The sequence below is a fragment of the Antrostomus carolinensis genome, unplaced genomic scaffold (genome assembly GCF_000700745.2).
Source record: "Antrostomus carolinensis isolate BGI_N321 unplaced genomic scaffold, ASM70074v2 scaffold10314, whole genome shotgun sequence".
In the NCBI taxonomy this organism is placed as follows: Eukaryota; Metazoa; Chordata; class Aves; order Caprimulgiformes; family Caprimulgidae; genus Antrostomus; species Antrostomus carolinensis.
The window spans coordinates 56,855-72,717 of record NW_010310095.1 but is presented as its reverse complement, the minus strand read 5'-3'; the positions used below and the strand labels follow the sequence as shown (position 1 = coordinate 72,717).

General features: G+C 35.5%; 1 protein-coding gene across 1 annotated transcript in view; it reads left to right on the top strand.

Annotated features, from left to right (window-relative positions):
• RFC1 (replication factor C subunit 1) overlaps nt 1–15,863 on the top strand; it is a 36,112-nt gene that overhangs the window by 11,103 nt on the left and 9,146 nt on the right. Inside the window, exons 5-13 of the mRNA XM_010166300.2 lie at nt 8,203–8,435; nt 9,135–9,209; nt 10,223–10,300; nt 11,165–11,252; nt 11,348–11,649; nt 12,767–12,874; nt 13,406–13,585; nt 13,912–14,016; nt 15,293–15,686. Of these exons, the coding sequence (XP_010164602.2) occupies nt 8,203–8,435; nt 9,135–9,209; nt 10,223–10,300; nt 11,165–11,252; nt 11,348–11,649; nt 12,767–12,874; nt 13,406–13,585; nt 13,912–14,016; nt 15,293–15,686 (1,563 nt within the window). The remainder of the gene's footprint in view (nt 1–8,202; nt 8,436–9,134; nt 9,210–10,222; nt 10,301–11,164; nt 11,253–11,347; nt 11,650–12,766; nt 12,875–13,405; nt 13,586–13,911; nt 14,017–15,292; nt 15,687–15,863) is intronic.

Here is a 15,863-nt window from a genome sequence, read left to right as displayed (position 1 = left end):
AGGGAACAGCCTTTTTCTTTTCCATCAAGTAATGTCTGTTTTCCTTTCTGTCTCCAGCATGACTTGTTGAAGATTAAGTAGATTAATTTTTTAATGCTTAGCCACACTTTAATGGTTTTTAGTCCTGTAAGTGCAAATGAATGTTATTTCTTCTGAGCTGTGTGTCCTATATAAGACAGCACATTTTTAAGTTAGGACCTAGGATCATAACACAGAGATAGTACTTAGTAATGTCAGGAATAAAACTATAAAAATACTGACTTGCACAGCTTATTTCTGTTTAAAAAGTTGCTGTGCCATTGAAAAAAAGCAACACATTGTTTTTTATTACATCAGTAATTCATATACTGTTATTGTAGGCATTTAAGTGGTATGGATAGGAGTAACTTATTTGCAGGTAGCTTTGTGGTCTGTGGGTTTTTTGTTGGTTTTTTTTCCCCTTATACCAGTTATGATTCAGGGTTCACATTAGCTGTGCCATTGAAAAAAAGCAACACATTGTTCTTTACTATATCAGTAATTCATGCACTGTTAATGTAGGCATTTAAGTGGTATGGATATAAGTAACTTATTTCCAGGTAGCTTTGTGGTGTGTGATTTCCCCCCCCCCCCCCCCCTCCTTATACCAGTTATGATTCAGAGTTCACATTCATTTACTGGGCTTTTTTTAATGGTATAGGTATTATGTGGTGCGCCTATAATGTTATAACTGGTTTTGTGATTTTTTCAATAGTTAAATTTTTAAGATATAGGAGATTTCCCCCACCCCCCCAGGTTTCTTGCAGGTTTTAAATCATTTTTTGCAAAGCATGTGAAAATGGATAGTAAATTTTTGCACTTAAGTGTGTAAGATAAAAAGCAGAATTTCAAAAGTTCTTGCTGTAGAGCCTCTCCATTTATTTATTTATTTTTCAATACTCACACAAAGGACCTTTGTTTAGAAATACCGTGAACTTATTTTAGCTATTCAGGATATTGTCTTTGAATGATAAAACTGGGCAGGTGAATTTCCCTAGTTCCCACTTTCCTGTATGAACTTTCTGTGACTGTAATACTTTTTATTTATTTATTTGTTTGTTTTAAATTTTTAAGGGACTGGGGAATGAAGCATAGCACTTGTTTAAAATAGTGTCTCCTTTGAACCTTCTGATAGAGCAATATTGACTTTTTTCAGTGCCTTTGTAGCGCACGTTTGTGTGTTGTTCCTTTTGTAGTGACTATTACTGTGTTGAGTGCTAATAAAGTTTTCTGGAATTACATTCTTAAGCATTAAAGTTGCAATTTTTCCGTATATAAAGCTATTTTAGGGCTATTTGTTAAAAATATATCAATCTAGCAAAATTCCTTTTAGAATTCCCTCTTAGAATGAATGTGTAGTTTTCTGCTTTACCTTGTCCCATTACCTTAGAATAAAGCTATGTTTTCATAAAAGCAGTGTGTTAAGGAAGCAACAGAACCTGTTTTATTTAGACTGTAGTACTAAAAGTGACTTTTCCTGACTTCACTTGTAAATGCTTTAAACAATCTACCCAGTTCTTAAAATGTAGTTATTGTTAAAACAATGTGGAGTTATATTTTAAAATAGAAAAATATTTCTCAGTGCTTACGCAATGACTTCTTACATCTCATAAGTTGCGGTCTCACATGCAATATAATTTTAAATAAAATTTTAATAAATGTTAGGTTTCTTCACTTTCTAGTGAAGACTTAGGTTTGCATTTCATCAGCAATATTACAGTTGATTTTTTTTTTTTTTGCATTGTTGTTTTAAAATTCTCAGTATGAAAGTTTCTGGTCACTTGTTCATTTTTTAATTAAAGGCTTTGAGATTTTTTTGAAAAATCTTCTAAAAAAAAAAAACCCCAAACATGCTAGGTGTCTTCGTTGCTTGTTTGATAAGTCTAAGTGCAGTCTTTGAGAGGTCTGCTTAACAGATAGTGTTGTGACTTGAATCTCTAAAATAGTGCATCATTAACCTGTTACCTTTGTAAGTTGCTTTTTTAAAAGCAAAATAAAACTATCACCCCCAGATAACTCCGAACCAAAATAAAAAGGTTCTGTGCTGTTACAAAAACATAAAGCTTACCAGAATAATTCCAGTTTTACTCTTTTTGAAATAAATATATCAAAATCTATTTGTCTTTTTCAATTTTTAAAGATACTTTATTTTTTCTGTTGAATCTGGTACTGGACTGTCTTGTTTTGTTTATCATTCATAATTTCTCTGACATTTTAATCATAGTTGGTACTGATTGTCGTGTTCTAAATAAATCAGTGGAAACACAAATGCAGTGTTCTGATGTCACCAGGCAAGGTCATTCTTCAGAATAGTGGCTCTTCAAGCTGTAGCCGTGTTAGCTCAAGGTGTTGCTTTGCTCTTTCGATTCCTTTCTACTTGCTGGAGATCATCTTTCCTGTTCCTCCTTTCAGATCTTACTGAGCTGCTTGAGTAGGTCTTGATTTACTTAGTCTGCTGGATTAGTTTAAAATATGAGAGAGGATGGGTTTTTTTTGCTAGACTAATTCATTTTGAACAAAACATTGCTTCCTGATCCTAAGTGGCTTGCTTAGTAAGTTGAGCTGCCTGAGCTGCAACTGGGAAAAAAAATGAACACCTTTATACTTGCCTTATTTTCTTTCTTTCAAGTTACTTTTTTTTTCCTCCTGTATCCTAATTATTCATTTGATGTTACTGAACGTTCTTACTGTGCAGGTAACTTTAGGCAACTAAACTAGAACATGAAGTTCCATTGCAAGATGAGGATTCAGATCTGCTTTTGTGAAATGATAAACCTGCTATTATGGTAAAAGTAACCAGTTCAAGTGAATAAAGCTCTCTATAATAAACTGGAAAGAGTTAATGGACTGGTAACTTCTAGTTGCATGCTAAGTTAATACACACAGCAGTTTCTGTGGCAAGTGTGAGTATTTAATTTGGAAGGTGTTGCTATAATTGATGGTTTTGCAGATGAAAATAATTTACTTCATTTTAAATATATTCACATTTCTCATGTATTTTAATGCTCCCAAAACTTCTTTCTAAATATATTTTTAGAAGATAAGTATGCATATTTGACTAAGAATTTTATTTGGTATGTACTAGATAAAAGGGTATCAAAGGCTATGTAGTTTGGCACTAAAGTGTATAATTACAATTAGACGTGGCAGTTACTGCATTGTGGTCTTGGATCCCAGAACCTTTTTCCCTTAAAGTTAAAAATATGACAGAGGCAACCTCTTGAAACTGCATTTGATAGTTGGAAAATCCAAATGTAAACTGATTTTAGGGGAGTAAAGCTGAAATGGCTCTGGGAAGCTTTATATTTTTATAACTGCATGGAACCTTGACATGTTGATATAAGCATAGTGCTAACAGTTGTGGTTTAAAGTGCATGTTTATAGTCCATCTAAAATCAATTAGCTTGTTGAGAAATGACATAAAATATCTAAATAACTGTACAGACCAGTTTTTGAAATATAGGTTGCAACTACTGTGTTTTTAAATGAGGAGGAAGATAAAGGGGGGAAAAGCACACTTTGCTAGTCACACGTAGCATCTCTTGTTTTTGGAAAGACTTTGTTAGTCACACATAGCAGCTCTTGTTTTTGGAAAGAGTTATGGGGGTTGAGTTTGATTAGACTTGCTGGCTTTTTTGAGCAGTGGTGGTTATCTTAAACATAATCTTAAAGATCTACTTTAAGCAAAAAGTGAATACAAAACTCAGTCCTACCGAGTGGTGGGACTGTTGAGTACTGACTAATACATATTTAAAATAATCAAAACCTCATACAATGACTTCTTTTCATGCAAACACTATTTTCTCCACCCTGAGCTTTAGCTTGGACAGCAATGCTTACTGCCTAGACTGCAGGTTCTTTAGGACGGGAACTGTTTTAAGTCCTTGTGCAGATGTGATGCCGTTGAAACTGAAGAATGTCCAGAATATTGTCATTTTATACAAGTAATGTAGATTTAATGACTTTTGGATAGGATGTAGTACTTTAGCTCCCTGTGGAAATCCTTAGGTAATATTATACAAACACCAGTTTAACATACATTTATCATAATAAGTACAAGTTATTTGTAGCCTGTATTTGCCCTGCCTATATTTGAAGTTGATTTTATTACATCATAGTAAGAGGTTGTCTCTGCCTTAAATATTTTGCATTCTAAACAGACTAGGAACCAGTGAATTATATTTTGTACTGATGAGGAACCCAACAGTACAGAAATAATAAATGAAGATTAATGAAATATGTTCTGAAGGCCATCTGAGGATCTGTCCTGTGCTTGTCACCATTGTCTCTTCCTGCAACAGATTGTTCCCTTTTTAGATTGGCTGAGGTCATTCCTGAACCTGAGCCTTTTAAAATGATCTGGATTTAAACATGTTTAAAACAGCCTAGGTAATTTTCATAGAGCTGAGTAGGGAACAACTGCAGATGTTGCTCAGTGATCAGCAGGTGAAAGCCTGTTGAGAAAGGATGAGGATAAGAAAGAGGAAGAGGAATAACAAACAGTTACAGGTGGGCTGCAGGCATTAGTTTATTAAACTAATTGTGCTACTGCTAGAACAGTATATAAAATGAAAGCCAGATGTGCTTTAATGTCATGGAATAGTTCTTAAAACCCCCAGGACTTAACAGTTGTTGTTTGTTGCTAGGGAAGTTTGGCTCTGTACATTGCCTGGCATAATAGGTCCCTGCTTCATGTGTAGTGTTTGCATCCAAAATAATTAAAAGCAATCTTGTGATTGCCATGCCTGTCTGTTCCATTAATCACATGATAAGCTTTCTCTTTGTCACATCTACTTGATTTCCAGAAAACTCAACTGGAATGTGTGGTCTTGACTTGTGCTTGTAAATCAGAGATAATCCTAAAAAAAAAAGTGTATGCTAAGGGTATTTTGTCATGGTATAACACACAAAAAAATGTGTTGGTGTAAACAGGAAATACTGTTCTTGGAATAGTCTTGTTCCCCTTATAAGCAACGTAAAAGTAATCTAGTTGATAAAGCTGATTCCTGTTTCCTACTTTGTGAAGTCCATGCCCCCATGTAAGGTTATCTCAGTTATTCACCTAGCAATTGCTGTAGGAATCCAATTAATCTGCAATTTTTATAAGGCTAAAATCCAAATTTTCACTTTTATTTTCCCACAAATTACTGGCTTGCTTGTCTGAGTAAGAATGCACCTCTCCTTTCACAGATCATGTGTTGAGAAACGTTGACCTGAATAGTCCAGCAACAGTGCTGGGACTCTTGATACTTTCAGAGTTGTAAATGAAGTCACCTTCATGCTTGTAAGGAAACCGAAAGTGCACAGCTGATTGACTTTGCTGTTCTTCTGCGGCAGTAGGCTTGCCTGAGCAGCCTTCCTTTGCTTCAAGGAAGAAGTGTTAAGGTTTTACTGAAAAAGTTGGTGTTCTCAAGTATTTGAAATAAGGGGAGTGCCCAGAGATCAAGCAAACTTGTGATGTGCTCATGAATTTTCTGAACCTGGGATGAAACTGTAGCCCAAGTATCTGTCCCCTAAAGCATATTTTGAAACCCACTGAATAGAATAGGGATGGTTTTGTTTCCTAATGACCACTTTCATGTTCTTATTCTGCCTTTTCTTTATTTACATCTGTAGATGGCTGTTCATAAGTGCTGTGAGTCTCTTGTCCTTCTTTGGCCACCGCTTGCAGTCAATAAATGCTTCTAATCCTATGGTTTCTAGGAAGGACATAATTAAAACAAAGCTCTAATTATTGATATACTGGCGTCATAAATGACTCAAATCCACATCCTTTTTAATTAAAACCTGATTATATTTACTCTGCTTTTTTTCAACTTGAGAGAAAGCAATATCCTGTTCGTTTTTGTTGTTATTTAAATGTTTATGAGTGGATAATGGAAAAAATCAATACGGCATGCAGATCTTCTGATAATATTAGTGATGAGTAAAGATTCTTTTCTAGCATAGAGCAGTCCTTAGCTGAAGAAAAGCTGGGAGCAGGGGGGCAGAACAGGATTTTTATCTTCTTTCCAAGACAAATAAATGTAATTACATCTACATTGGCTGTTGATTTCTAGTAATAGGTACATTTTACCCTGCAAATGTATTTTCTTGTTCAACTGAAAAATGTAGAAGAGGTAAAAATATTTCTGAAACTAAGGTAAGCAGTCTCCTATTCAGACCTCAAACTATTGTAAATTAGGAGCCTAAAGCATCCAGTGTCCAAATCTCCCAGATATGTAGTAATTTGTTAAACTGAGCTAAATGGCTGTAAGAGACTTACTGCTGCCTAGGGAAAGTAAATCGTGTTGAGAATAGTAAAGCTTTCAGCTTCATGGTAAAACTTGCTTCTGTCAGCTGAGGGACTTAGGCTTGAATTTTCTCTTCCATATACTGCTTTGTGAACTGCATTGCCTAAAATGCCACTCGTGGATAAGTTTCTACCTTCAGGCATTCTCGATTTAACTGCTGAACCAATTTCTTCCCTTACAGATTTATCTTTGTTTTATTTTTCTTTCTCTCTGAACTTTCTGTCTCAGGAATAGTCGGGATCCCTCTTTGTACTTGTTATATTCTGCTTAATAAGTTTTCAGTAGCTGAAAGTTCCAGCTAATGCCTAAAACACTCTTGTAACTACCATTTATTGAGAAAAGGTGAAACAAAAAATAATTGTTTCCCTCTGTCTCTGTCTAGTATATAACAAAAACTATAGATGACAGACATGATTTCATCTAAACTTAGGGAAGTGATTGAGAAAACAAATTTTTGTATGCAAAGAAATATGGGGGCTTAAATTAGAGATGACTGGAAAATGAATGTGTTTTTGTGATAATACTGTCAATTTAAGTTCAGTTACAAGACAGATGTTTAGAGCATTCTGTGTTTATGTTGAGGGGCGTGTCTGAAATGTCTCTATTTTGAGAAAAATAAAACCAGACTTCAGTTAGAGGCATGCAAATGAGACGGCCTCTGTTTCTTTTCCTCTCAAGTCTTTGTGCTTTATTTTTTCTGTCTCTAATGTTCCTTTTAGGAATTTTCTTGTGGTTTGCTTCTTAGCCCTTGCACACTTGGAGTATTTAGATTTCACAAAGTACTTTTATCACTGATCAAGAAGTTTTGTCCATTAAATTGTATTAATCTAATCATTTGGCAGTGGTATCTGTAGGTTTTTGTATGCTTCAGTGATAAGGTTTAATTTGTGTAACTGTCAGTTAAGACTTCACGGTGTGGCACAAAACTCTCTTTGAAGTCCTTGGTAATTTTGTTGTTGTTGTTGGTTGGCTGACTGACTGAAGAGTTTGGGTCCAGAATGAGTAAATGGCCATCAAACCCTCTTTCTGTTTCATTGCTGGGAAGACCATGTCCTGGCTATTACAGAAGAGTCCTAAAAGGAAAGATTGAGTTTTTGTCCAGTATATGCCACTTTTCCTTTTCAATTAAAAGATCTATTTTATATGCTGACCTCTTGTCTGATTTCTGTGTTCTGTGAAATGGCTGCATTTATTTGAGATAGTTTTGACTGTACTGGAAGGAGAGCACGTTTGAGTGCAGAGATGTAGAGCATGTAAAAAAGCTCATAGAATCTCTGACTAAAAGGGGAAGAGTAAAAAGTGGTGTTAAAGTGTTTGTGCTACAACCTTCATAAGGTATGAGCAATACTTTGCAAATATCTGATAAGCTTATTCAAGAAGCTGCTTGTAAATACGATGTTCTAATATTTTTCCCTGGTTTATAGTGTCATATTGAGAGATTCTTAAGAACATCCAAGTCTACAAAGCCTGTGTTAGCTGCTCTGTTAATGAATACTATAAAGTAATAAAATAAATGTAGCTTTGTATTTCACATTTTATGTGAAGGGAGAGCTGTGCTCTTCAATTTGATGTTGCATTAATTAAGGAAAGGGTTGAAATTTCAGTGACTTAAATTTTCTTTTTATCAGCTTCCCTATGTAAGAAGGGAAGGCATTCTTTGCAAACCTCTCTAAATGAGAGGTAATGTATGAACAGAAATAATAAATTTTATGTGTCTTTATTTCAGTAATCATTCAGCCTTGAGCTGTGCTATTAAAGGTGCTAAATACTATTTTCAAATAACTTCTAAACACCTGTAATATTTTCTTAGTATCTGTGTTGATGTAATTTGCCAAAATAGTTCTCTTGACAGTTCCATGTGCCAGAAATAATAGCTACTCTTCATGTTTAGATGAAGAAGATGACTTTGTCAATAAAAGAATTTCCCTGAAACCGAAGGAGAATGGGACATCAGCGATTGGTTGTCCAGGAACAACTACAGTGAAAAAGGATGTTGTAAAACCAGGAGCTAAAAGCAAACCATTATCTCCAGTGAAACAGACTCCTACCTCGGCACTGGATTACTTTGGGACAAGTAGCATCCAACGATCAGAAAAGAAACTGGTAGCAAGTAAAAGGAAAGAAGTGAGTACTGATGATGTTCCTTTAGGCTGCTTATGTGTCTGATAGGTCAGAATGGCCTGTTAAATGACTGCAAAGGGGTACTTAACTGTTTATCCTACTTAATGTCACTTTTTAATAACCACTCAAGTATAAACTCAACTCTAGGGATATATGCAGGCATATCAAATACTCGAATGCAATTCTAAAGTAGCGTTTCCACCTTTGAGAAGATAGCACAAAATTGAAAGTAGTGTTTTCTCTATTGCTTCTTCTCAAGTGACTTTCCGTAAAATTAAGTTATCTTCTGAGATTAGTGAGATTATGGGATAGTTTATAGTTGGGGCTGGAGGGTTGTTTTCCCAAGCTTTATGGCACATATATTCATGGAGTAACAAAGCACCAAATAACGTATGGTGGAAATAAAAAAATTCACAATCTAGTTGTTGCTTTCTCTTTCAAGCTGTCCAACTGTGATAGCTTTAGAGATGTTCAGCATTGCTTGAAGAAATGAGGTATTTATAGCATAGTTTTGTTTGGAATAGTAAAATCTATTTAAAACAGTTTAATAGTGTTTAAGTTGGAGAGCTTGCAATTAAATGCTGCATGTCTCATTCCCAGTCCTTTTGTAGAAGTACACAAAATGCATCCATACAGATTATGTTATTATAATTTACACAATATTAGGGAAACTGAATATTGGTCTCTCTTTCTGAAATATAGCCTTCACAAAGTAGAGACAGCACAGCAGATGATGAGGCCATTGCTAGGCAACTGCAGCTTGAAGAAGATTCAGAGGTAAAAGCTCTATAAATTTGTTGCTCTGTGCCAAGAGCAGTTTGTTTAACTTAAAATTGTTTTTTCTTAAGAAATTAAAGTGGACTTTCCATGTATGCTATAAAAAAAAAATCATGTGTATACTTCACTCTTGTACATATGTGCAAACATAGTCACACAGTTACGTGCATTATTTCAGTTTTGTAAATACAACATCTTTAATGTATCTTCCATCTAACCAGACTTTCTCTACCTGTGCACTTGATGTGTCTATAATATAATCTTGCTTTTCACACAGAATTCACTTTCTGCTTCCTCATGTTTTTTGGGGTGTGGGGATTTTTTTATTCCCTGGAGTGAAAAATTTTTAAAAGCCATTGCCATCCATTATTTGTTTCCCTTACTGTCATCTGAGTTTTTCTTATACTTGAGAAAAATGTCAATGACTCTTACATGTGTGTGTGTGTCTTAAACTTTCCTGTTTGAATCAGTGTTAATATGAGGCAAAGGTATACTTGTCAAATAAATTCACTTCCCATTTAGTGGTAAGAGAGACTCCAGCTTTAATCTGTTAGGAAGTTAAACAAAGTGGAAGTTAAACAAAGTGTTGTCTTTCATTTTTAACTGATCTTATCTATAACACTCATTGTCTATAGGCATCATCAAAGGAATGTACTTTATTTCATAGTTGTTTATTAAATGAAAAGGATCCACAACAATAAAAAATATGAAGGAACAGAAAACCTCTTTGAAAACAGATTAAACAAGCTTATTAATGTTTCTAGAGCAACAAATCCAAGCTCTGCTTTCTCACTAGACTTCAGTCTCTCTTTTTGGGGGAAACAAGTAATTCTTCAGTGCTGTTTTCATAAATTTATTTGCCTCTGGTAGGATGCATGTTTTTCAGCTATGTGCTGTCTTATTTTAGATAAACAGCTTGTCTTCGGTTTTAAAAAAGTATAGTAGAATTACAACTTGTCAGACACAAGCCTAAAAATCTTTTTCCTTTCTTCTTTTTTTTCTTCCTCTTTCAGCTGGAGAGACAGCTGCATGAAGATGAAGAATTTGCTAAAACTTTGGCCATGTTGGATGAAACACCGCAGAAGAAAAAGGTTGAATTATTTTTAAACTTTAGCTTTTAGAAATTGCATTGCTAGGAGTGTTCTTACTTAGACACTTAACTTTTGTTTTGAGATTTCTGTACAAATGCATTAAAAACAGCAAGAAAATATTTGTGTAAAAATAACATGCTTTTCATACTTTCCTCCCGGATTTTCCTCACTTAGTAAATTAAATGTCCTTCCTAATCAGACAGCAGGCATCATTGTATCTGTGCTACCTGCTTCTGTTGAAACTGGATGGATTTTAAGTTCTGTTTCTAATTGAGTGAAGTATGTTGCTAAAGACTGATGCTTTAGATCAGCCAGCTCTATTGGTTCAGGAAGAGCAGATCAAGTAAAATAAGTCAATGGCACAACTTGGTGAAAAGTGATAGGAGAAAAAGGAAGGAGGAGAATACTCTTCTTCATTTGAGAGAATGGGTGAGCAGGGGTCTTGAGAATTTGAGACAAATCCCAGTGCTGGGAGTCTTCCGAGTTCTCATAGCTTGTTGTGTAATGAAGAATAGAATATTTTCTGGGTTGTACATCAAGGCTCTTGGAATTTAGGATTACTAATTTAAATATAGCAAGTATTAGTACTTCTAGACTAATCGGTAAACCAGCTGGGATCAAAATTTACTGTAACCTGGAAGTCTATCTGGCCTTTGACTTTAGGAGTGATTATGTGCATGGCTGAGTGCAGAATTTGCTCATTTGCCTGCCCTTGATAGAGATTGTATTCTGGCTTGTGGTAGGGATCAGCGTTGTTAGATGTTGTTCAGTCTGCTGTACTTAACAGTGGGGAAACTCAAGGATCTGGACTTAATGGCAGCTTGGGACATGTGTCTCTGACTTTGGCATTATGTGTTTCTTTAGGCTCGGAAAGATTCAGGAGGAGAGCAAGCAGTATTGAGCGTGAAGAGCAGTCCTGACGCGACAGGAAGATATAAGCAGTCAGAAAGAGGTAGGATATGGAATATAGAAAACATTTCCTCAACTTATGATATTGATGAGATATGTTCTTACGTATGTGCTCTCCTCCCTCTGCCTCCTTTCAAGTAAAAGCAACAAACTCAACAGGTGAAGCAAAGAATTACACTGCGAAGCAGCAAACTAAATCTGAGCATTCAAAAGGGTCTCGTTTATCCCCACAATCATCTGATGGTAAAATAGCAAGAGAGTTGACGGGTAAGACCTTGCCTTTGAAACCTAGCTCCAAGCTTGTGTCTCTGAAACAAAAAGAACAGTTTGCTGAAGAGGAAAGAGGTGCTCAAAGTTTAGTATCAAAAGGAAAAACTGCTTCAGGGAAAGAAGAGAAGACAACACCAAAGAAGGAGAAAATTTCTCCCAAGAAGGCTGAGGTAGGAACTATGAAAATTAATTTAGTTGACTCGGTGGAGTTTGCAGTAAAACAGTTTTCATTTATTATTGGTTATTGTGTCAATGTTGTAACTTGATACTTTGAATCTTCTGGGCAATTTTTAAGAGTTTGAATTGTGGTAGGGCTTTAAGTTCCTAGCATTTGTAAAAATATAGGAAAATATTAGGTGGAGAAGTGCAAGTTAAATGCATAAAGAATCTGAGAGTTCTTTAAGGTATACATGTACACTGCAAATTAATTCAGTGCTTTTTCGTGTTTAACATTCCTGAAAAAACGCAGAATGCAGGAATTGTGACACTTACCTAATGAGCAGTGCCTTACTATTTATGTGAGCGTGGTGACCTTGTGAATCTGTACTGCTGTTGGAGTGATAAATGGCATTGTTTGGTGGTGTTTTTCCCTTCCTCCTCCCTCATCTCCTATTTCCGAAGTATATTTCTTATGGTTGAGATGTTATGTAGGAATATAATTTAGTTTTCTTTTAACTGTCTGATTCAGTAACTAATTATTGAACACACTGGCAGTTACTAGGAACTTCAAAATACACTTTTTAATCATGAAGTACAAAATACCCAAACATGGCACTTAAATAACAGTTGTAATTGGGAGGGAGAGCCTGCAGCTTTTTTGGGGGTGAGTTTAAGTAATTTTGTACTGATTAAAAAGCTTAAATGTCTCTTAAAATTATGAATACTACAAAGTAGACTTTATGTGAGTGTAGATCTTGTCTATACCTGATCAGCATTGTGAAATAAAATAGGATGTGAATTTAAAGCAACAACTTATGAACTGAGCGAGCATGTACATGTGGAATGCAGATTAATCTACAGAAACTTGACAGTAAACAATGGGTACATATTTTTAAACTCTCAGATATTTTTTTTTTTTAATCTTTTTAAAAAGAACAACAAAAATACCTCAAAACACAAGCACCAAAACCAGAGCAAGCTTTGGTGTTGCATGTTAATAGATTAAAAAGAAGTATTAGAACTTACTTTTTCCTTGGTGCATAAAAATGTCTTAAACTGTGATGCCTGAGTTTATTTTGTTGTGTTTATATAATAGATGTATTAATTTTTTTTTCTCTCCTGCCCAAGTCTGTAAGTCCTGAGGACTCTGAAAAGAAGCGAATCAATTATCAAGCCTACCGAAGCTTCCTGAACCGCGAGGGTCCAAAAGCGCTGGGTTCCAAAGAGATACCTCAGGTAAGTTTGGCTACAGCAGAGTTCTATAAGTAGAAGCGGAGTGTGCCACAGACTTACTGTTACAAGTGATCTAACCAGTATCAACTAAACAATTTTAAAACTGGTATTTTTTAAATTTTCAAATAGGAAGTATGTATTGGAAAAAGCTAAATTGTAATGCAGAGTAATGACTCAGGAAATATACTAAGAAATCAAATTCAGTACTTGGTTTATGAAGTCATGATGATTAAAAATAGTTCCTGGTCTTAAAGCTGAAGATGGCTGACTCATTGGACTGACATGCTCTGCTTGAAGCACAGAGTGTTAGGAGTATGATCAGTCAGGTGAACAGCGTGTGAAGTTTTGTTGGTAGCTATTCCTTTTAATGGCTTTTGAACTTCTAGAACTGTTACCTAGCTATGTATGATAGACTTATTTTTAAAGTTTCATAGGGTACTTGGTACGGTAGGGGGTTAAAAAGCTTATGGTGAAGATGTATTTGGTAGAATTGCACCAGGTAATGGCATTTTTCTGCAATGCTGTGTTTCTCAGGGAGCTGAAAACTGCTTGGAAGGCCTGACCTTCGTAATTACAGGCATTCTGGAGTGTATTGAAAGAGACGAGGCCAAGTCTCTGATTGAACGCTATGGAGGAAAAGTAACTGGCAACGTCAGCAAGAAAACAAACTACCTGGTTGTGGGGCGAGACTGTGGCCAATCCAAATGTGACAAGGTCAGAGTTCCTGTGCCTGAGGGAAGTCGAAGTAAACTAAACTGTTCATATCTAACCATTGATTTTTCAGCATCTCTGCCAAAAGGAGGCAGTACTATAAATAAAGTGCATGTTAAAAAGGCAAAGTTGTGTAATGTTCTAGGGCTTTCTTTTGTTTATATATATATATATACACACACACACACACACACACATATATAATTAAAAAAAATTAAAATCTTGTTGTTGTGTTCCTAAACATAGTCATTACTGGAAAGCACTTCGAAGTGAATGATGTAACTCCTTACTTTACTTGACTTTACTTTTAATTCTGTCTTTGGCTCTAGGCATCAGCTTTAGGGACAAAAGTTATTGATGAGGATGGCCTGTTTGATCTTATTCGGACTATGCCGGGCAAAAAGTCCAAATATGAGCTGGCGGCTGAAACAGAGGTTTGTTTATAATAGACTTAGATTTGGGGTTTTGTTTTGTTTTTTACTTTGTTTGTTTCCAATTGAAAGGAGTTTTGGTCTTCTCTTGCAGTAAAACTAACACTACAGTTGATAGTTTGACCTTCTAGGTTAAAAGTATTGAAAGTGAAAATTTTATATTTGTATTTAAGATTTCTGCTTGGCAGCTATTGGGTTTTTTACCACCTTTCATTTTTATACTCTGACATTATTCTGTATTTTATGTATCTGACTAGGGGGGTAATTGTATCTCCTTAGATGCTTTCATTTTTAAACTTTGAGTATTTTTTTATTCTTTGAAATAAGTATTGTGACTGATATTGTGTGGTACCCAGACAGGCCCAATATAAAATCGTACTGTAAATGCAGGACAACTGTATGTAAACCATATGTATATGTAACAGATTTTGTCTTTATGTGGTACTTGAACTAATAGTATTAAAGGTAAATTTTTCAGGAAATACTGTAAAAATAGTAACAAGTTTTTTATGTACATTTAAATTTAGTCCGTAGCAGCTGACAAAATGTTATTAAAGTCTCCGTTAGCTCTGGCACGTTGTGCATTCAGTGTAGATGTTGCTTTGGTATTTCTGATGTGGCTTGAATTGTTGCATGTAAAGATACTACTGGTGTTTAAGGAAAAGCAACTCCAAGTTTACTAGCTAATTACTTTCTCTCCTTTTGAATTGTTTTGGGTTGAACACTTCATGAGATTGTGGTTTGTTTTTTGGCCTTTTTTATTGTTAAATAGCTGTGATTCTTTTTAAAAGTGTGTGCAAAAGGAGTATCCTTCTCTTATTGGGAACAGGGTTATTCTCTGTTCCTCCTCCTTTTATCCATGCGTTCCTAGTCTTAATTTTTTCTCAGTCTTTGAGCTTGAAAGAGTTGTTTGTGAGAGCTGTGCTTTAGCTTCATGTGTGTCTGGTGGCCCCTTTGTTCCAACCTGACAGTCACCAGTTTTGCATTATTTTTTTAATGATGCATCAGGCTTAGTGAGTAAGGGGACTGCTTTGGGAATGACCAGAACTTTTCCTGCCTCTTGTGAGTTGAGCTACAGAACCAGGTGGCATTGTGTTTAACAATAGTTTATTTTTCAGTGAGGAGTATTTCTTTATCTGCTCTTGAAGCTTTTTATCAATATATAAGGTTTGTTACTTTCTTAAGCACTCCTGTACATGTGTTCAAATACAGCATGTTTATTTACTGTATGGTTTTTTTTTTAATTTCCCTTTAACTTTCTTACCTTTACTTTCCTCAGGCAAAGAAAGCAGAGTCAAGACCTAAAAAGACACCACAGAAAGCTGAAGCTGGAAAAAGGAATTTCAGCCCCTTCAAAAGGGAAGCTGATAATAAAAGAAATAAGTCTACTCCTGAGAAAGGAGATACTGTCAAGTCTGTTAAGAAAGAAACTGCTGTTCGAAAGCTTATGGACTTTAAACGGCAAACTGCAGAGAAGGAAGAAGCCCCAAAACCGAAGGGGAACTTGGTATCTGAGATTCATGAGGATGGAACAGAGAAATTGCTATGGGTAGATAAATACAAGCCTGTATCTCTCAAAGCAATAATTGGACAGCAGGGTGAGCAAAGCTGTGCCAATAAACTGCTCCGGTGGCTCAGAAATTGGCACAAGAATACCTCGGATGATGGACAAGGTGATCAGCGCGGTTAATTTCTCTGTGTTCTTCCATGCTAATCACACTGCTTGGTTCCCTGGACTGATAAGGACCTTTGAGATAAGAGGACTAACTCCAGCCTCATTCCTGTCCTATAGTCAGATGCATTTGTTTTTAGCAGCAGTTCAGTTGAGCCTGGGTTTGGTGGGGTTGAGT